The sequence below is a fragment of the Arachis stenosperma genome, chromosome 3, assembly GCF_014773155.1.
Source record: "Arachis stenosperma cultivar V10309 chromosome 3, arast.V10309.gnm1.PFL2, whole genome shotgun sequence".
In the NCBI taxonomy this organism is placed as follows: Eukaryota; Viridiplantae; Streptophyta; class Magnoliopsida; order Fabales; family Fabaceae; genus Arachis; species Arachis stenosperma.
Genome location: NC_080379.1, coordinates 42503889 through 42526656, shown reverse-complemented (window position 1 = coordinate 42526656; position 22768 = coordinate 42503889). Strand labels below are relative to the sequence as shown.

Here is a 22768-nt window from a genome sequence, read left to right as displayed (position 1 = left end):
GGTTGGAAAAAAACCGCTGCAAAATGAGTATCAATGTATTCAACAACTGGACATTTAGCAGGGGTTACAGAAAAACCGCTGCAACATGAGATTATTTAGCAGCGTCCCCTAAAACCGTCACAAGAACCGCTGTAAAACGGTACATTTTGCAGCTGTAATCGAAAAACTGCTGCAAGATTAGCTCATTTGGTAGCGTCCCTTTAAACCGCCTCAAGAACCGCTGACAGATTCTATTTAGCAGTGGTTGAATAAAACCGCTGCTAAATAACCGCCGCTATCTGTCAGTTTTCTTGTAGTGATTATGGATTATGTGCAGTTTGGCTTCGAACGTAATCTGCGAGACTCCTGTAGCGGTTTACGTTCATTTATAAACCGTGGATCTACTGTCACACGATTTACATAGTTTATGAAAAAAATGCATTTTGGTATCCATTTTGCAAAATGTGTATTCTGATAAAATTAGAAAATAAATTATTTATTTTGGTAAATTGCCCTTTATTTTCAGGTCTGTTTCTCTCCTTTGACTCCTTTCACATCGCTTTTACTTATTTAAAGTAAAGTTGAAAAAAAAGATATTTTTATGGTTGATTATAAAGATATGGCTAAAATTTTAAATATTATATTAAAACAAAAAAAATTCACTATATGTAATTAAAGTAAGAAAATAGATGGAAAAAAATTTTGTATTCTAATTGCTAAGACATGATATCATGCATTTTCAGCTAAAAAAATTAGTTATAAGATTATTAATTACCATTATTAAAATCATATTATATATATATATATATATATATATATATACACACAAAAAAAATGAGATATAGTTGTCCTTACATAAAAAAAGAGTAAAAGATATATCGGTCCTTGACCTTTTTAAATTTGGACATTTTCGTCCCTTAAGATTTGAAAATACTTTTAACCCCCTCACCTTGTAAAATCTAGGACAATTGAACCCCTCCGTTGATTTAGGTTGGAAAATGGCACAGGAGAAGGCTGATGTGGCTGGGGAGAGTGTGAGCTGTTCGTTTAGGTTGCTGAGCTGGATGGGAAACTAAAATTCGAAGGACAGATCGATCCCTCACACTCCAAACGACGTCGTCTTCTTCCCTGAGCCCATTTCACATAATGTTATTCCCATAACACCCAGAAGCCACACCTGTAATTACTGAAAATCCTACTAGAAGACAAACAGTTTCTTTCTCCCTCCAAAAAAAGAACGTCTTCAACTCGTTGAGAAGGTGTTGTGTGCTCAGTGGACGTTGCGGGTGGCGAAGGGCTTGACAGGCTTCATCTGGCAAGAAGCTGTCGTCTGCTACAGAGGTAAAGGTATTAGTGGAATATACTGTTCGTTCTTGTCTAACTATTTGGTAGAATATAATGCATGGGGTTGGGGTTAGTCATGATCGCATGCTCTGTTTCGGGGAAAAGACTGAAAAAAATTCTATAGGGATTTAATTGATTTCAAAATCTCAGGCACTTGATCTAGGGTTTAATGTGTGATTGCTATATCTGTGCATAATGCAGATGGTTGATATATATGCGGTACCTGTTTTTCACCATGGAGGTCATTTTGGTAGAGGACCCAGTGGCACTCATGAGTATATTGATAGGAAGGTTGAAAAATTTCCAGAGATGGATCTGGACTTCGTGAATTTTGGAGATTTGGTTACACTATTCAAGGGTCTGGGCTATGCAACATACATGGCAGTATATTGGTATGACCCAACGAGCAATGATCTTGAGTTTGGACTGCACATTCTGAGAGGGGATGCATGAATCAATGAAATGCGAGAGAACAAGCTGAAGAATTCAACTAGCAACGAGTTCTACATTTACTTCCATCACCCTGTTGATGAGCTACATATTGTGGAAGAAGATGCTGCTGCAGAACAAGGGCCGGAAGAATTTAATGATTCAGTTGATGTTGACAATATCATGCGGGAGCTTTAGTCATCACCATCGACAACAGGGGATGGGAATGGTAGTGGGGAGGATGAGTTGTATAAAGCTCCTCCGAATGGCAGTGGAACTAGTTCTGATGATGACTCTTCTAGCTGTGACGAGGAGAATGATGTTATGAAGAAAAGAAGAACTCTGAAAGGAAAGGAGAAAGTGCTGCCAAAAAGAAGGGTCACTGTCAAGGGAGGGCCAGGGGCAGAGTCAAGTGGGAATAAGAGAGGTGCTGGGAGAAAGATTGCAGGTGGGCCTGATGGCAAAGGTACCAGGCCAGCTGCCAAGCCCAAAAAAAACTGGGCCTAGTGCGAAGCCCAAAAGAACCAAGCCTACTGCCAAGCCCAAAGAAAGTGTGCCTAATGTCAATCCCCAAAGAATTGGTGCTTCTGTGCATGCTGAACAAGATGTCCCATCTGTGCATCCCAATGGCAGGCCTCCAATAGGGCTTTATGTGAATGAGGAAGATTCAGATGATGATGACCCAATTTATGAGTATGCATCTGAGGACCTTCACACACCAGTATCTTCAAAGGATAAGGGAAACAAGCATGAATTTCCAGTGTTTAATAAAGAGTATGGGTTTGGAGAGGGGAGATTTGAGGTGGGTACCAAGTTTGCAACCATAGATGGCTTCAAAGAGGTTGTCAAAGATACGTTCATATCTGAGAGGAGAGAACTATTGTAGATAAAAAATGATAAAAAAAGGGTGAGAGTTGCCTGCAGGGGTGAAAGCTGTCCATGGCTGGCACATCTATCTTACAACAAGACACTGTTATGCTTCCAGGTTAAGACTTACAAGTCCGAGCACACATGCGCAAGAGATCTGGGTAGCAATGCTGCTTATCAACACTGGATCAGTAAGAAAGTGGAAAAGAGAATGGCAAGTCAACCTCATATGACAACTAATAAGGCAATTGATTTCCTCAGAGAAGAGTTTAACTTAGTTGTGCATCCGAAGATGGTATATAGGGCAGTAAAGGAAGCCAAGGAAAGGCTAGTGGGAAACGAAAAAGAACAGTATGGAAAGCTCAGGGACTATGGGATGGAGATTCTCAAGAGTAATCCTGGGTCGACAGCAAGAATTGATGTGAAGCCTATCCCTCAGTCCCTTCCTGTATTTGACAAGATATATATCTACTTCGAGGGCTGTAAGAAATGCTTCAAGAGTGGATGTAGGCCTTTCATCCATCTAGACAGAGCCTTTCTTAAGACATACCATGGAGGCCAGTTACTGTCAGCAGTGGCCCAGGATGCTAACAACCAATTCTATGTTGTGGTATTTGCTGTTGCAAGATCTGAGACCAAGGAATCACGGAGATGGTTCCTGACATTACTTCAAGAAGATTTGGGTGATGCCTCCCAATTCGATTGGAACTTTATGTCCGACCAGCAAAAGGTAAGACTCTTACTTTCCTTTATGTGTTTAGTTGTTGCTGTTTATTGGATTAGCCTATAATCTGTTTAGTTGTTGGTGTTTATTGAATTAGCCTATAATCTATTTAGTTGTTGGTGTTTATTGAGTTACCATATAATCTGTTTATTTGTTGCTGTTTATTGAGTTAGCCTATAATGTGTTTAGTTGTAGGGTTTGTTAGGGTAGCCTATAATGCTGTTTATAGATTGGTGTTTATTTGTTTCCAAAAATATATTTGACTAGGGTCTGCTACCAGCATTAAAAGAGGTAATGCCAAGGGCACATCATAGAAACTGTGTCATGCATATATGGAAGAACTTTATTAATCAGTTCAAAGACATGCACATTAGAGACATTGTGTGGGAGTGTGCTAGGTGTACAACTGAACCAAAATTCAAGGAGAAAATGGATAGGCTAAAGGGGGTTAACAATGCGGCATGGAAATATTTGATGAAATTTGAACCTACCACTTGGGTTAAAGCCTATTTTAGTCATGGACCCAAGGTGGATAACCTGACTAATAATATGTGCGAAGTGTTCAATGCAAAGGTAGTAAAATACAGAGTTAAACCTGTGCTGACAATGTGTGAGGAGATTAAGTGCTACTTAATGAGGAGGATGACCAAGCACATTAGATTGTTAGAACACCATAGTGGTAAGCTAGCACCAGTTCAGGAGAAAAGGTTGCAGATGAAGATAAAACCAAGCAGTAGGTGGATAGCTGAGTGGGTGGGAGACAATGAAAGAAAAATGTTTGAGGTAACCAGAAAGAAGACGAAAGTGGATGTGGATCTAATCAAACACACCTGTTCATGCAACACATGGCAATTGACTGATAAAGGGTTTAACCCCAAAGCTTATGTTTTCGTCTTATCTAAAATCATGCTGGTTTACATGTAAGTTTTACTGATTATGCAGGCATGCCGTGCATACATGCTATTGCTGCTATCAGAAAGAGGCATGACCAGGTTGAGGATTATGTGCATCCATGGTTGTGTATGGAGTCCATTCACAAGACATATGCACATTACATCAAGCCCGTTCCTAGTGAAGAATTCTGGACTGCAACTGAGCAGCTGAGGCCTGTCCCGCCACCTATCAAACGGCCTATTGGGAGGCCAAATGTGCACAACCGCAACAAGGACCCTGCTGAGGCTCATATTCAGGGAGACAAGCTGAAAAGAAGCTTTCAGGTACATGTAGCAAGTGCAACGAGAAATGGCATAACTATAAAACTTGTAAAGGAGCTCTAAGCAACCCCAACTGAAAACCAAAAAAGAAAAAATCCAAGAAGACAGTTGACAACTCACAATCTCTGGTGCTGCTTCCCCTTTCACAATCAGCCCCTCAACCAGAGGTAAGTCAGCACCAAAAATGCTTTAGAACCATTTTATACTTCTTATTATTAGTCACTAATAAAAAATTGGTTAGGTTAAGCACTAATTACCCCATTTGGTTACATTGCTGTCTCTTTGTTACATAGGATCAAAATCAATCACAGGGTGAAAAATTGACTGAACCTAGTGCCGGGGAGGCATCTGGGTCTGCAACAGTTGCTGCACCATTTATGGCCCAATCTTCTGCTCCAGCACAGACTCTATTCAGACCTCCATCCCAGCTGCCAAGAGTGGACCAATCAGACTCCAATGCTGCTGCACCTACTTTCAGACCCAAGCAACCAACTATTCGACCCCCAACAAGTGCAAATCCACCACCAAATCCAGCACCACACACACAACAAACTCAAAGCAGATACACCAGCAGGGCACCCTCGAAGGAGACCATGAAAGCAACTACCAGTGCCACAAAGAGAATTCTCAAGCCTCAGAAGAAGTGAACAAAGCTGCATGATTTCTGTGTTTTTTTTTTTTTTTTTTTTTGCTACTTATTATCATAACTTAGACAATGCTTTTTAGCAGAGTAATCTTGGCAAACTTGTTTACATGCCAACCAGACATTTTCATATTTTGGGGTTAACTCATGCTGTTTAGCTATGTTTTGGATTAAATCAGATACATTGTCATTGTAACGTTTTGGTTAAAATCTATCCAGAATTGCTATCTTGTATAATGCTTGGAATAATGTTTAGATGTTCTAAATACAAAATAAAAATGGATTCAATCCACTAATACACTTTTCATTCAAAAGCCAGCAATGGCAAGTTCCATTACAACCAACTCCATGTACATCAATCATCTTTACCCCTTCAACATACATACAGCAACAACAACAACTACTACACCAATCACAGTTATATGCCACAAACTCAAGTTTTTTTTGCTTTCAATAGACAACAGCTTCCTCTCCAACTCTTCTAATTTTTCCTCAATATCCTGATTTCGAAGCAGCTGTTCTTCAACGGCTACTCCCTCAGCTTCATTCACCGTACCCAAGGCTTCAGGCTCAAAGGCCCTAATTTTTTTCAAATGTACATCCAGCCAGACAAAGTACTGGCAGTACGGTTCTTTAGCCTGGAAAAAAAATATCAGTGAATCACCCATTAACACCCAGCACACTATAACCCAACTATTATAAAAATCGCTCACTTACCTTGAATAATGGACACCCAAGAAACACTCTATTAGGGTTACTAGTCGTTCTTGACTTGTACATAATGGCATAGATGTCGCAGTAGCACTTGGGCGCAACCGGATCTCGCTCAAATCCTCCTGGCACAACGCATGAAGATCCCCCTCCAGGTCTTGTGCATGAAGAGCGCCCTTCACTCATCATGGACGATCGCAGCATCAACACCTAAGTGTTCCTCCAAGATTTTCGATCAAATAGGGCTCAGGGAAGGGGATGATGTCGTTTGGAGTGTGAGGGATCGATCTGTCCTTCAAATTTTAGTTTCCCATCCAGCTCAGCAAACTAAACGGACAGCTCACACTCCCCCAGCCACATCAGCCTTCTCCGATGCCGTTTTCCAACCTAAATCAACGGAGGGGTTCAATTGTCTCAGATTTTATAAGGTGAGGGGGTTAAAAGTATTTTCAAATCTTAAGGGACGAAAATGTCCAAATTTAAAAAGGTCAGAGACCGATATGTCTTTTACTAAAAAAAAAAAAGAAATTCTGACTAGTTTGCACCACAAGACAACCAAAAAGAATGCAAAATAATGCAGAAAAAAAAACATACAAACCTGTTGTAAAAGTTTAAAACTAAAAGTAACAAGAGAATCAATAAGATGAGCCTAATAGTATAAATATGTAATGATTATGTTTAATAAAACTCCATTATGTATATATGTATAAATGATTTGGATCTGGATATGGATGAGCCTAATTGGACATATGAGATTATAAAAATGTCTTGTGTATGTTATTTAGAGGTATAGAGACTCAACCCCAAAGCTGATCATTTTTCTTTTTGAATGAAACTTTTCATTTAGAACAAATTAGAGTGACTTTTCCACAGGTAATATTCAAGATGGTATTTCTTTATTTGTCACGCTAGATCAGTTTATGTTTAATTTGTTTATAACTATCGTAGTTTTTGGTTCCGTGTCTCTGTTCATTTAGTTTTTGATCATTGATCATGATTTGTCACCTTATAACTCGGTCTTTACTGTACATTATGAGTTATAACTCGGCGTTAATTATCATTCATTCTTTGCTTGTAACTGACACCTTCATTACCAACTTAATGACCATCATTTCAATCTTAATGACCAAACGGTCATAACATGAATATCATTCATCAATTCTATGCCTATAAAAGGAATCTTCTATATCTAATCTCATAGAGTAACATGATAAGTTCTATATCATGTAATACATTCTATATTCATAGAATTATTATAAACACAACATAACACATGATAACTTTCATTTCATGTCTTACATTCTATATTCATAGAATTATTATATACCTCTTAAACACTTACTGACTTGAGCGTCGGAGTGTCTTTTGCAGGTACCCACCCCCTTGTTCCCTCCTTGCCGACGTATAACTCATTCCGACGAGAAGTTTGAAAACATTCATCGACGGACGAGCTATACACCGGCCAAATTCAGCAAGAACAATTGGCGCCGTCTGTGTGGGAACGAGTAAAATAATTCCCACTCCATTTAGGTTCATAAAATTTGATTTACATTCAAATTTTTGAATCAATCTTAACAATCTTTTTTAAGATTTTATTTAATACCTCTTATCAAAATATAATCTATCGTAACTTTTCATAAAGTATGTACTTTATACATTCAAATTGCTTTATTTTTACGTATCATATATAATATTTCACATCTCATAATCGATCAATGAACCAATCCAAGAACAAACTCGACTTTCAATCAATCCGAGAACAAACTCGATTTTCAATCAATTTGAGCACAAACTCATTTATCAATTTTGCTTACTTTTTCAAAGTTCTCTATTTACACAAGTAAAATTATATATTTTATTCAACATATTTTTGCATTTATATTTTGTATAACTAATATTTACTTATTTATTAGTTATATTCAAATCTCAATATATGTTCTATACAATAATTGCATATAAACAACCATGTCAATTGCATTTTTATTTCATTATGTATTATATTTTTATTGTTTAATGATTTTATTTATACAATTAAATGACGGTAATGATGAGTTCAAATTTTAAAATTGGATTCCATCAAATATTAATTGTATATAACTGTTACACTATTCATTTTATGCTATTAAATTTTATTTTACTATTTGTTTAATGCAGAAAGTTATTAAACAAAAAATAGTTACAAACATGCAAATTTATTACTTTTGCACAAGGAATATACGTCATAGCTAAACAAAATTTATTATATTATTATATGACTGTTATCTTATTGCTTTATTATCAAATTAAAGCATGTTCTATAAAACAAAATTCAGATATTTCACATTTGACATGTATGACATTCATACATTTCATATTTTTCTTTATAACTATCAACTTTCAAGGTATATTTTTCTACTTTGAACTCTTTTACTTTTACAATATATATTATTCGATATACATTGCGAGTTGTATATATTCATTTTCTCAATTTATCTTATTCATGTTAGACATTCGCTATAAATTATAAATATTCAAATAACTAATTGCTTTGAGCGAGAAAATCATCAATAAGCTGTTGTGGGCCGGAAAAATTCCCAAGACAATTAACCATTATATCATCGGATCATACAATCGATTCCGTCAATAGATATCCATCTCTGAACTTTTCAGTTCACATACAATCAAATGCTAAAATTGTTCTTAAGCAGAAAAGTACCCCCCACGCAACTATTTTGATTGAATGACTCTTATCACTCAATTATTTTTTGAATAAGTGCCGATATAATAACCCGACTAAGCTTGGGGGCTCACTATATCATTATTCAGTTATCTTTTAACCGAGTTATAAATTATTTTATTGTCTAAGCTTAGCCTGAATCATATGATCGGCAGACAAAGCTTGGGGGCTGTGATCTGTCACCTTATAACTCGGTCTTTACTGTACATTATGAGTTATAACTCGGCGTTAATTATCATTCATTCTTTGCTTGTAACTGACACCTTCATTACCAACTTAATGACCATCATTTCAATCTTAATGACCAAACGGTCATAACATGAATATCATTCATCAATTCTATGCCTATAAAAGGAATCTTCTATATCTAATCTCATAGAGTAACATGATAAGTTCTATATCATGTAATACATTCTATATTCATAGAATTATTATAAACACAACATAACACATGATAACTTTCATTTCATGTCTTACATTCTATATTCATAGAATTATTATATACCTCTTAAACACTTACTGACTTGAGCGTCGGAGTGTCTTTTGCACGTACCCACCCCCTTGTTCCCTCCTTGCCGACGTATAACTCATTCCGACGAGAAGTTTGAAAACATTCATCGACGGACGAGCTATACACCGGCCAAATTCAGCAAGAACAGATCACTTGAGTAGTCAAAGTGGATTTGTTTTTCTCTCTATAGTAGATTTACAATTTTTTTAATGGTTTCTATTGTATTAATAAGCTACTAGACCAACTTGATTAAATTTAGTTACTAAAATAACTAGTATTTTTTGCCACAAGGATTTTTCTCTATTTTGTCCATTCATATATTATTTATATCAGATGATATTATGTCTCTTGCATGGGAAAATATATAGCTTGTCCTTCAAAATTGATACCTCTGGAAAACTTTAACGACTAGGCTCATTAGTTATGGAAATTTGCTTATCTATTTAGAGCGAGGATCTCAACAAATACAGTACTTGAATTGATAGTTTCAATGTTTCGCTTTGAAGAAAGCTATTGGAGTTTTCCATCCTAAGATGGATTTGAATCTTAACAAAGTGGAAGGTGCATTCAGTTATCAATTGAAGGTATATGATTGTGTAGGTAGCATGGTGGATTATCCAATGCCATTCTAAATCCAATTTTAACGTGGAACAGTAGAAAATTGGGGTGGATGTCTAGATCCTTTCTTCCATTCAAAAGTTTCATCAAATTTGGGTCTTGCCATCTTTATACACCCAAACAGAACTTTTGAAAAACGAATGTAATGGTGGCATTTTGTCCTTATTGAATATAAGTTAGTTTGGTAAATGAGAAAGTGATTTCTACCAGGTTGAAGAAATCATATCCATGTGAAGTGCTTGGTTCAATCATGAATCGGAAAAATGAAAAATCACACAGGTCTTTTCTGGTGTTTGGTTCATAGATTGCATGCGCATGATTAAGTTATGTGGGGTAATATGTGATCTTAGTAGTAAGCACATGAAATCATTATTTTTGAGCCGTTATCTCCAACCACTTTATGCACATCAAACTAGCATATGGTATGATAAACATAACAAACCTTTCTAAAATATAACCTTATAGATTTTGAGCTCACCTTTTTTTTTCTTTTGATAAAGTTTTCGTTGACCGCCCATTTATTTTTATTTTATCCTCATTGATTATTTACATTTATATATTTTTCTTCTTATGTGGTAATTTATCACTATATCTCAATTTAACCATGCTAGGTATATACTAAAATCAGCTATTAATATAAAATACACATCAAAATATAAAATACACATTAAAAATAAATACCCTTACTTCTGCAAATAGGTTGTTGTTATATACTTTTCTTTGCTTTATGCCTTTACGAACTGATTTTTATCTGCAGTTCTATTTTTGTTTTCTTTTCCACCAGGATTCAACTCTACACTGCGGGAAGGCAATGTTACTCATCATGAGTACATACAAGTTGGGAAGGGAAGAGATGTGGGTCTCAACCAGATTTCTATGTTTGAAGCTAAGATAGCTAATGGAAATGGAGAACAAACACTAAGTCGACACATATACCGACTTGGACATCGTTTTGATTTCTTCAGAATGCTGTCCTGTTACTTCACCACAGTTGGATTTTATTTCAGCACTCTCGTATGTAATCACATGATTTAAATTTCAGTAACATATTATGCAGTTCTTTCTTTTTCCTGGTCAATTAGGGGAGCCGATCTAAAAAAAAAAAAGCATGCATGTGCACGTTTGTCTCGGCAAACACATAATGGCAACTCCTGAACTTTTAAAGATCAGTAGAGCTACCATGCTAACAAACACTCACTGATGATGCGCTCTAGTTACTTTTTACCCCATTTTTGGTTTTTCTATACCATGGCTTCTGAACAGCTCCCCTAACTTTGTGCAGATAACTGTTCTCACTGTATGTATTCCTCTATGGTCGTCTCTATCTTGTTCTGAGCGGGCTTGAAAGAGGTTTGACTACGCAGAAAGCCATTCGAGACAATAATCCTCTTCAAGTGGCTCTTGCTTCTCAATCATTTGTTCAAATAGGATTTTTAATGGCTTTGCCCATGCTGATGGAAATTGGCTTGGAAAGAGGCTTTCGAACAGCACTTAGTGAGTTCATATTAATGCAATTGCATTTGGCCCGTGTTCTTCACTTTTTCGCTTGGGACAAAGACTCACTATTTTGGAAGGACATTGCTCCATGGAGGCCCAAAATATAGACCAACTGGCCGAGGGTTTGTTGTTTTTCATGCCAAGTTTGCCGACAACTATAGACTGTACTCTCGCAGCCACTTCGTTAAGGGTCTTGAGCTCATGATATTGCTCGCAGTGTACGAACTATTTGGTCATAGTTATAGAAATGCTGTTGCATATAATCAAGGGATTGATATTCCTAACTTTTTTGTCGATTCTTGTCACTTTGATTGTCCTTCCGCACATGACAATGCAGGACGTTGTCGTTTGTATTCTTGCCTTCATGCCAACTGGTTGGGGAATGCTGCAGGTGCTTTATTATTACCCTTTGCACCAAATAAATGTATATTCTTTTCAAGTCTCGTGCTTTTGGATTTTCATTGTTATTTTTATTTTGCAGATTGTACAAGCATTGTGCTTTTGGATTTTCATTGTTATTTTTATTTTGCAGATTGTACAAGCATTGAAACCGGTGGTACGGCATGCGGGAATCTGGGGATCAGTAAAGACTCTTGCTCGTGGTTATGAGATTGTGATGGGTTTGCTTTTGTTCGCTCCCGTTGCATTTCTTGCTTGGTTTCCTTTTATTTCAGAATTTCAAACACGTATGCTCTTCAACCAAGCCTTTGGCAGAGGATTGCAAATTTCCCGTATCCTTGGAGGCCAAAGGAAGGAGTGGTCGTCTCGCAACAAGGAATAGTTTGTCTAAGAAAGCCTTACTATTTTTATTTTAATAGCCCGAATACCTTGTTATATATAGCTCAACAAGGTTTTCTGTAACAATTGTAATTAGTTGCAAGTAACTATGAATGGGGCGTGGTTAGAGGCTCAGGCTTGATTACTATCAAACATTAATGCAAGTTTTTCTTTTCTAATTTGGTTTTACCTGTTGTCTTCTTTCACGATCTAAACTAAATTATTTAGGCCCTTTGATGTGCATCCTAAAAGGTAGAGGAACCTGAACATGGATGCACTGCCTCACGAGGCTAATGCCTTAACATGAATACTTGTAATTTGTAAATCACTCCAAGGTTGAACAACTCAGAAATTCAGAATAGTTCTCATTGCCGAGAGCACTGCTTCTAGCCAAAATAGCAATACCATTCGCTACCCTTAGGATAAGGTTCATTTGCACTTCCCACATGCTGAATGACAGGTTTGGAGGAGTTTGATTGAATAACGCTAAGAAGATAATAAACAGGAATGTAAGAAAAACGATAAAAACAAAAAACCATGACTCACATTAATTTTTTGGAATGTTCTTCCCAACAATCTTGGCTGGAGTTATTCGCAGAAGATTCCCTGGCTTACCAGGGACAGCACCTTTGATCATAACCACATTAAGATCCTTATCGATTTTGACAATTTTAAGCTTTCTAATCTTCCTCTTGGTTCCTCCCATCCTACCAGGCATCTTCTTTCCCTTGTATACACGGCCAGGTGTAGTTCCAGCACCAATTGATCCTAGTTGTCTGTGACTCTTAGAACCATGGGTCATTAGGCCCCTCTTGAAGTTGTGACGCTTGATTCCACCTGCACAATACTTTAAGATAATTAAGTAATGTTCACTTCTGGCTGAGGGTTGAATGCTACTATCATGCATACCCAAACCATTATCATCACTTGATCTTCGGATTTCTTTTTCAATGCCATCACAAAGAACATCACCTCTTGACGAAGGAAAAATAAGAAATTTAAGGTTACTGAATTTAGAAATTTAGGATTTGAAAAATAATCATTTAATGCCAAAGATTAATTAAGAGTATTATTATCTATTTAAAATAATAATTTGGTCTTTCTTCTTAAATTTTATTTAAATAAATATTTTTAAATAATTTTGATGTAATTTAGTCTTTCTTAATAATAGGTAGTCCTTAGGGTTAATTTTCCCTTAATTTTATGAGTATTCTAAAGACGTTGGACAAAAGAATATACATTTATGTTTACTTGCATTTCATATTTTAATTCAGTGTTTTGCCTGAGAATTTGAAAGCATGATTCTCTAAGAGAATGAGCAAAAGCAAATAGCAAGAAAAGAAAAGAAAAGAACCTTGGAAACCCTTGCCGATGGTGGTGCCGGAGACGTCAACAAGATCGCCCTCCTGGAAGATTTGATCGAAGACGAGACGCTGGTTGGGCTGAAAAGCGTCGACGGAGAGAAGGCGAAACTCCTGAAGATGGCGCATGGAGATGGCACCAGCCTTCTGGAGATGACCCATTTCGGGTTTAGTCAATTTTCTGTCCCTCACCCTTTGGTATCCGACCTGGACTGCACTGTATCCGTCAGTTGCTTCCGTCTTCACCTGCGTCACGATATTGCCTTCCTTGAAGCCCACCACCGTCACGGGCACCACCTCTCCGTCGGCCTCGAAGTAGCTCATCATGCCCAGCTTCGTGCCCATCACTCCAACTCCAGCCTCCATGCTCATCGTCACCACCGCTCTTCTCGGCCTCCTGCTGCTCCCCGCTTTCAGTTTCAGAAACGACTTCGACTCCCGATTGCTCAACAAATCTGGGCTCCGCCAGTAACACCCTGATATCGCCGAACAGATCGACATTATTGACATCTGAACTGAACTTCGCTTTACGAGAGGACCCTCAGTTGAAACTCACTTGGGTTATGGAAGCATAGGCGATAAGTTTCTTATCCTTTTTGTTCTGTTCCCCTATAAAATGGATACATATACCCGACCCAAATCCGGGCTTTTAGTTAACGAAAAAGAAAAGTGTTATTTTAGGTTTTAATTTTTTTCCTTTTTAAATGTTAATTATACCCGACCGAGAATCAGCGCGTAAATTGAGCAATGGCAACGATTCCCTCGACATATGCAGAGGCCTCAACAGAATGTGGCAGACCAGCGGAGGCTGGGACCGATCGACCGATACGACGCCGTCCACGCCATGCTCCGCTACGCCGACGCCAGTCTCTCCACCTTCGACATGGCCGATCACTGTAAGTTATACTCTCTCTCTCTGACGTGTAGTTTTCCATCTGAATCTGATTATGAATTACAATTAATTAATTAATCAATGGATAAAATATGTTCTTTAGTTAAAGCTGCATTTTGACCTATGCAATGCATTTTGTTTTTTTTCGGAGTTTTTTCGTTTTTGGACTGTGTCTTTGAATTCTCCTTGCAGATGGAAATGGTGCAGAAACTTAAGGTTTATAGCTGATTACATTTTTCGATACAGAATCCAAATGGTGCTCTTGTTTGTGTGTTCTCTGTCTCTGCCATTTCCTCTTCATATATTTAGGTCAAACTTTGGTCTAGCTCAACGAAAGCTTATTTCTACTGGTATGATAACTAGCTTCAATATTTATGATAACAGGGGGAGCAATTTCGTAATCGCTGCCGCCAGCGATTATGCTTTTCTAGTTTTTCATGTCCGAAATCGCTTGATTTATTGCTGTGTTTTTCCTTAATCTTCTATTATTGCTCTTGGAAAGAGTTAGTAGGAGGAAAAAGAAACAGGTGTTGTTTAGTAATTTCTTAATCTTCTGTTATTGCTTTACTTGACACCTTCATACTTTTGGCAAAAATTATTCTGTTAATTTGTCTGCATCAATCCTTCTGCATCAATCCTGTTTGGCTATGGTTTCAGCTCTCGAACATTCTGAGTGAAATATATTATTCTGGAATATAGGTGATTTTTCCAGCCTTTGATATACGTGTGAAGAATGTTGCAAAGACATATTCTCTTGAACACAAAGGTGAAAACAATCTTTTTGATCATCTATTTGAGCTGCTAAATTCTTCCACCCACAACGATGAAAGTTTTCCTAGAGAGTTAGCATCCTGCACAGGAGCTTTGCAGACGTCAGTTAGTCAACACATGGCAAAGGAAGAGGAGCAGGTATAAGTTTGTTTACTAGTCCTTACCTTGAATTTCCACTTGGACCTTATAAGATAAATCCAGAATAAGGCAATAGCAAAATGGACTTACTTTTTGCCATTCTTCATCCTAAAGGTACTAATGTTACTTCTTGATTAAACAAGACATTCATTAAAATGATGAGAAAATGACAGGCTACAAAGAGATTAGAGAATAAGGGATCCTCCTTATTCTAAAAGGAATTTAAATACTATTCTTAAATCTTGGAATGTGGGAGGATGCCAAATTGGCCAATGTGGTGGAACTTAGATCCAAATTAATCTTATGATGAGAGGTTTAATAAATTCTAGGACACTAAAGCCATATATGTGTTTCTATTTTTGGGTTTTAAAAATTATTTACTTCACTTGTCCAGTAGAAATGACCCAATACAGGAAATTTTTTGTGCCCATCCCTTGTTTGGACTCGCCTTGGTTCTGGGCATAGCGTGGGGTTTAGGGGTTGTTGTATTAAATAGCTGGCCAAATGGGATGATAGTACCCTTAAGTTTGGGGATCAGAGTGATATGGTGCCATCGACTAACATCAACACATCCAGAATATTGCTCTGGCATAATGCAATTAGAAAAGAGCTAAGTGAGATAGCAGTGGAGACCAGAAAGAAACAAAGTTCAGGGGATTTTACAAATCTATCCTCTTTTAATCAAAGATTGCAGTTCATTGCTGAAGTTTGTATATTTCATAGGTATCACCTTAGTTTAGCTTACCCAATTATGTTTCTTTTAAAAATTTCCATACTTGATTCATGGTACTGTATGTATTTTTTCTGCAAACTTATAGTATTGTAAATCTGATGTTATTTGAATAGTAAGACAACCTTCCATGTCTGAGGTATTGATTATTTTTTCCTGGCAATGCAGTATTGCTGAGGACAAAGTTATTTTTCCAGCAGTAGATGGAGAATTGTCATTTTTTCAGGAGCATGCTGAAGAAGAAAGCCAGTTTAATGACTTCCGGTGTTTGATTGAAGGTATTCAAAGTGAAGGAGCAACATCTAATTCAGAAGTTGAATTCTTTTCAAAGTTATGCTCACATGCTGATCATATAATGGAAACCATAGAGAGACATTTCCATAATGAAGAAGTTCAGGTGAGTCATAAATGTTTATGTGATAATGTTTGGAGGTGTTTGTTGGAAATTCGGAATTAGTTAGCAAATTTGGTTTTATTCTGCAACATAAAGATTGATATATTTGGTTTGTGGGATATGCATCATATGTTCAAAGTTGATAAATATGACCAATTCTCGTATATATCAGTTAATTAACCGAATTTTATCATAAGTATGACACTGAAAGTTTTTGTTTCATAGTGCATAATTAAATTTTATTCTGTGATTTTGACAAGATAGTTGCAACACAAGTTACCTTTCAAGGAACGTTAAATGCGCTTAATTGATCTATTCCATAGGTCCTTCCACTTGCAAGAAAGCACTTTAGCTTTAAAAGGCAATGCGAACTTCTGTATCAAAGCTTGTGCATGATGCCTCTGAAATTGATTGAGCGTGTCCTTCCATGGTTGATAGGATCATTAACTGCAGAAGAAACAAAGATGTTTCTGAGAAACATGAAGTCGGCAGGTTATATGTCTATTTTAATATATTTGCCTGCTTAAAGAAATGAAATTTCACAATTTCATCCGACAATTTTTCATCCAAAAACAAAAGTCTATATCTGACAATATCCCAATCTGTTTCAGCTCCAGAAATGGATTCTGCTATAGTTACACTCTTCTCTGGGTGGGCTTGCAAGGCTCGTATTGAAGGTCTATGTTTGTCTTCTGGTGCTTCAGGTTGCTGTCCTGTTCAAAGACTTTATTTTATGATTTGTAAGATTTTTCATGAGTGATTTAAACTGCATAAAGGCATAAAAAGCTTGAGATTTATTGACAAGTAAATAAGTGCATGTATACCTAGAATAGGCATCAATGAAGGTGATAAAATCTAAAACTCAAATGAGAAATTAGAGGTGCAGGACCCCACACATAAGAAAACACAAGTTGCAATGGAGCATTGTATGTAGAAACAGAATCTGTAAAGGGTAATTTATGCATTTTTGCAACAACACAATTTTCACATACTGAAGGAACAGAATCATGAATTTTATTGGAATATTAAATATTACAATCAATCAGAATTCTCTGAACAATCTTATTAGATGCATGGCCAAGTCTTTTATGCCATAAAGTGAAAGAAGAAGATTTAGTAGACATAACGTGTGTTAGCAACAATCTTTGTGAATCTTAGAACAGCAACATTGATAAATCTACAAATTCCTCCACTATGATATCCTTGCAAAAGAATCTTCTATGTATACTGGCATTTAACAAAACAAATATAAGCATAAAATTCAAAAAATATATGGTTGTCTTCAGCAAATTTTGAGACAGAAATAAGATTTTTTGTTATTTGTGGAGTATGAATTAATTGCTGGAGTTTGAACCATCTTTTTGAATTAATATCATAAAGAATAGAATTACCAATATGTGAAATGTGCATCCCTGCCACATTACCTACTTTAACTTGTTCAGGCCTATTGTACTCTGATGATGACAAAAGATTGGATGAATGTGGAGTCACATGGTGTGAAGTTCTTGTATCTAGATACTAAGAAGGGTCACATATTGAGGAAGGTACTGCCATGAATGCTATAGGATGATGAAAAGATGAAGATGGAGGTGGTGGTGGATTTGTTGAATTTGGGTTTGGAGATGCAGCAAAATAGGTGGATGCAACTAAGGATAAAGATGGGGTTGAAGGTCTAAAATTTAGAGATTGGGAGGGTAGGGAGTTCTTGATCAAATCTGTGATAGCAATGCTATGCAATGTGGCCAATTCGGCCCCAAAGCTGACATTGTGGTCTTGATGGACCTGAATAGAACCTCCTCCTCTACCAGACCTACCACCTCTACCTCTTCTTCCTCCAGAATTCTGAGCAATGTTAGGAATTAAAGAAAAAGAAGCATGAGTGAGCTGAGCTTGAGCCATCAAATTATCTGACTTTCTAAATATTTCAATCATATCCTCATGTTGTAATATTAGGGCTTCAAATTATGGTAGAGTAAAATTTTCAAGCTTTGATTTAACTGTTGTTAGCAGCATCTAATAATCCTCATTGAGTCCTTCAAGAAGGATCTCAATGTGTTCCTCACAGGTCAAGGGACTGCCAAGGCCTGCTATTGAATCTGTCAGGAGTTTGATTTTTGATATGTATGCAGAAGTTGTAAGGCATCTTTTCTTGGTAGCCTTGAGCTCTGATTGAGTGTTTCACTCTGAATTTTATGGACTTGGAAAAGTATTCTTCAATGATGAACCATATTTCATAAGCATAAGTGCAAGATACCATCTTGTTCTTGAATTCTGGCTCTATAGAAGCAAGCAACTACGAGATGAGGTTGTTGTCGTTTTGTCTCCAAATCTTATGAGAGGATGCAGCAGGATTGCTATTTTGATTGGTGACAGAAGCATTTTCTGATGGTACACGATCTGCATAGAGGTGATCCTCAAGATCCTGTCCTCTAATTGCCGCTAGTGCTTACTGTCTCCAGGCTTCGAAATTCTTCTCACCAACACCAAGTTTATTAGTAATTAGAGTGAAGGGTCTTTGGTTGAAGGAATTTCATTGCATGTTGGAGATATTAGAATTGTTATTGACATTGGCGTTGGAGTTATCTCCTGAATTCACCTTTGAGAAAGCCATGGATCTTCACACCTTAGGCTCTTGATACCATGAAGGAATTCTGACTAGCTTGCACCATAAGACAGCCAAGAAGAATGCAGAATAATGCAGAGAGGAAAAGCACAGACTTGATGTAAAAATTCAATTGTGCACTATTTAAAACTAAAAGTAACAAGAAAATCAATAAGGTGAAATACTACTACTGAATTCTATTCACGAAACTTGAAAAACATTTTTAGAGAGAGCTAGAGTATTTATACACCCATTGTAACAGAATTAGTAACTACTAATACAACTAGCACCTCAAGAATGAATCTTTAACATAGCTAACTAATAGAATCTGTTTTACTCTCAACAAAACACACACTTTAATATGACAAAAAAGGAGGGGGATACGACAAAGAGTGAGGGACATGAGATTTAAATAAATGTGAATGTTATTTTATATATAAAAAAAGTAGTAAAAAGTTTGAGTAATATGAGAAAATGAATAAATTTTAGTGCTTAATTATATCTATTAAAGAAAAATAATATTAATATTAAAGACATAGAATAATTTATAAAGAGAAATAAATAGCAAAGAGAGATAAAAAATAAAAAAAAACAATAATAATAAAAAGTAAAGAATAAAACTATATTACCTAAAAGAACACGATATAATATATTAAAAGATTATCAAATTTCTCAAAATAATTGTAAGAATATTCTAATTTTTTATATATTATAAATAGATAATTTTTATTTATTAATTATAAGCATTATAAATAAATAAACCTTGTCTCATTTATTTTTGCTAGTTCTCAGTCGGTTGTTGGCAAGTGCATCAACAACACGAGTTAACACTAATTTAGTTCGAATTTTTTGGAGATTTGAGTCATCCGAGCAAGTGCATGATTAGTTTATAGTTTAATAGTTAATTTTTATTTATCGAAAACATGATTTTCTTAAAAAAGAATTCACAAATTTGTTATCTATGTATAAGTGAATTTATGAGTTAAGTCCGGATCTTGAGATTCGCAAATTGTACTAATTTAGTTTACAAAATTTCAATTGCTCTAATTTAATTTTTCATATTCGAAAAATTGTAACCATGTTAGTTTATGTATATTTTTGGTCACTGGAGTACTAACGTTGTGAGTGACGTGGCTTACTTTTTGCCAAGAATTAGCTGAGTAAGTGTAATTGCACCAATTCAATCATTTTTCCTCTTTATAACTTAAACCAGAAACACTCGTCATTATCATCATCATCTTCTTCTTCTTTTTTTTGGATAAAACATTGAACATAATGTATTTGGTATAGTTTAAATTGAATACATTTTGGATTGTAGCGAGCACAGATGAATCTAAATATGGGGCAGTGACTAGAACAGAAACAGATCAGTCATAGAAGGTTAAGGATGGTAGACACTTGATGGACTTGATGCAAAGCTTATTTTAAATCCATTTCGACTTGCATTTGAGATAGAACTTGACAATTTTAAATTCTACTTTGGATTGTCTTCATGTATGTGCATATGTTTTTGATGTTTTTGAATGAGTTGTTAAACTAGTTCTTATAGCTATTATGATGCGGAAAAAGTTCAGGAACTAAAATAATTCAGTTATAACTAGTCAAAAATTTCCAAAATTGACTTCATTTATATAACCTCTTTACATATTATTGATTTTTTTATCTCACTCTCTTATCACGCAAGGTATCACACATTATATGGTCCCACATGTCAATGATGATAATATATCCCTAACTATTAGCATATAACCGTATCATACTATTTCAGTAAAGACAAATCACAATCATATATTTTAATTGATCATGGTGATAATACTTTTCAATTATTTTTTTATTATTATGGTGCATGTTTGGGCGCCATTATTTTGTTAAAAAAAGATATTTTTTCATTCAATGAAAAAATATCTTTTTTAATTTTTTAACGTGTTTGGCAAATTTTTAGTAGTAAAAGTAAAAACACTAGTAAAATAAAAAAAAAAATCTTTTTTGAGAAGCTGTAATTTACATCTTTTTTTAAAAGATCTTTTTTCCTTAAAAAAAATGTTTTTCATGTAATAAATAAACAAAAAAGTACTTTTATATTATTATACCCAAACATAATTGATAGATAAAAAGACATTTTTACATGAGATATCCAAACATAAAATTACTTTTACTTCTCTATAAGATCTTTTAAAAAAAGATAACTCAAAAAAGATCTTTTCTTAAAAGCTCACCAAACAAGCCCTTAATCTGGTGGAGAAAGAGATACCATGGCTGTTCAAAAACTATATCTTGAATATTAAAAGATGGTCAATGGACATGAAAGCGGTGAAGGATAATTTTTGTTTTGTTCCAATCTGGATCCAATTATGGGAGCTGCTAGAGTATTATAAAACAAAGGAATTGAAAAGGAAAATTGGATAATTTCTCGGTGTTATTCTTGATTTGGATGTCTTTCTTGTCAAAGGAAAGGAAGTGAGGACAGTGAAGGTGAGAATCTCCTCAGATGTAACTCAGAAATTGGAGCAATCGGTAAAAATTGCAGGTCCTAATGGTTGAGTAATAACAATTCAACTGCAGTATAAAAGAATAGGATGCTTTTGTTCCTTATGTGGCCATTTAGGTCACGAGACTCAGTTGTTCTAATACTCAAGAAGGTGGTAATAAAGATGATAGCCTAGAAGGTGAATGGGGGGAGTGGTTGAAGACAGACCAGACGAAAAAAAGAATTGAGGATATGAAAGAAAACACTAATTCTAGTAACCCGAGATTTGGCTGACAACAGGGAGAGAGATCGAAGAAGCCTACTTCAGTGTGTTTGCTTCGGAGTTTAGAAGCCTTATCAATGGAGGAAAAAGGGAGAGGTAACCAGGATGGACAACCTCTAATATTGCAGACTAGAAGAGGCAATAATAATATGCACAACAAGGTTACAATGGTGGTTCAACAACAAGGGCCAATAGAGAATACAATCACAGAAGATAGCGAGCAGAATCTCAATCAGTCACTCAAGGCCATTTAGTTTTTTTTTTTTTTTTTTTTTCTCAATAAACAATTAGCCTTGCAGTGAAAACTTTACATTCTAATCAGAACCGAGATATAAGAGGTACTTAAGCTGGGGTTTCAACTAATAGACCAAAACTCAAGCATTTGGCAAGGAGTATTGTGGTGGGGAAAAATTCAGTAGCAGGAACTAAACGAATATACTCTGAACTCAAAAGAGAGAATAGGTAGCAGGGAGATAATATGGAGGATATGATCATGGCTGAAATGGGGGAGGGTGCCAACCTACAATTCGCAACCTAACTCAATGAAGATGCTCTTCTGGAACTGCCGGAGTTTGGAGAAGATCCTAGCAGTTCACAATATTAAAGGAATTTGTCAATTCCATTCCCCCGAAGCACTATTTCTCTATGAAACTAAAAATAATGCTTCATTTGTTCGGTTAGTGTGACAGATTGGGCTTCAAAAACTCTTACTGTATTGACCCTCAAGATACAACTGGGGGTTTGGAACTTGCTTGGAAGGATGAATTTCAAATTTTGGTGATTAAGTCTATGGATTTCTTTATACATTATAGCTAGTTGAATTCTAGCAATAGCAAATTATGGAATATGGTGGCTGTTCATTTTCATAGTAAGAAAAACCTCAGAAATCAGCAATTTGAAAAGGTAACCCAAATTCTTTCTCCAATGTTCATATTTTTTAGTAAACTCAAACAGTGTCGTCACAACATTGTTCAGTAGCATATTAGCAATCAAAGCAATTCGGAGAAGCTGATTCAAGAGACAAAGGTAAAGCTAGAAGCTGAAAAAAGCAAAGAATGGCCTGACAAACAGAGCTACTATCCTCTTTTTGGAATCCACCC

General features: G+C 35.9%; 2 protein-coding genes and 1 pseudogene across 4 annotated transcripts; 2 read left to right on the top strand and 1 right to left on the bottom strand.

Annotated features, from left to right (window-relative positions):
* Positions 1-10360: 10360 nt before the first annotated feature.
* Positions 10361-12094, top strand: LOC130965986 (callose synthase 3-like; annotated as a pseudogene).
* Positions 12095-12154: 60 nt separating this feature from the next.
* Positions 12155-13901, bottom strand: LOC130968798 (50S ribosomal protein L3, chloroplastic-like). The gene is made up of 2 exons (XM_057894262.1): positions 13385-13901; positions 12155-12867 (listed from the first exon to the last, which is right to left on the bottom strand). The coding sequence occupies exons 1-2, from the start codon at positions 13899-13901 to the stop codon at positions 12578-12580; spliced, it is 807 nt and encodes a 268-aa protein (XP_057750245.1). The 3' UTR covers positions 12155-12577.
* A 58-nt stretch (positions 13902-13959) lies between these two features.
* Positions 13960-19199, top strand: LOC130968799 (zinc finger protein BRUTUS-like). Of its 3 annotated transcripts, XR_009081741.1 has the most exons (6): positions 15449-15915; positions 16091-16319; positions 16640-16808; positions 16928-17020; positions 17759-18195; positions 18360-19198. XR_009081741.1 is itself a non-coding variant. In XM_057894263.1 (5 exons), exons 1-5 carry the CDS (start codon positions 15737-15739, stop codon positions 17836-17838), a joined length of 750 nt encoding a protein of 249 aa, XP_057750246.1. In that variant the 5' UTR covers positions 15449-15736; the 3' UTR covers positions 17839-19199. The 3 variants fall into 3 exon arrangements, 1 of the variants encoding a protein (XP_057750246.1); XR_009081742.1 differs by lacking the exons at positions 15449-15915; positions 17759-18195; positions 18360-19198 and adding exons at positions 13960-14287; positions 14983-15192 and having other exon boundaries at positions 16928-17559; XM_057894263.1 differs by having other exon boundaries at positions 17759-19199.
* The last annotated feature ends 3569 nt before the right edge of the window (positions 19200-22768 follow it).

Coding starts and splice junctions, on each gene's coding strand:
- LOC130968799 (XM_057894263.1), top strand. CDS start 15,737: ATGGTGCCATCGACTAACATCAACACATCCAGAATATTGCTCTGGCAT. Junction 15,916..16,090: donor GAAGTTTGTATATTTCATAG/GTATCACCTTAG, acceptor CTGGCAATGCAG/TATTGCTGAGGACAAAGTTA. Junction 16,809..16,927: donor GAGAAACATGAAGTCGGCAG/GTTATATGTCTA, acceptor AATCTGTTTCAG/CTCCAGAAATGGATTCTGCT.
- LOC130968798 (XM_057894262.1), bottom strand. CDS start 13,901: ATGTCAATAATGTCGATCTGTTCGGCGATATCAGGGTGTTACTGGCGG. Junction 12,868..13,384: donor CATCGGCAAGGGTTTCCAAG/GTTCTTTTCTTT, acceptor AGTATTGTGCAG/GTGGAATCAAGCGTCACAAC.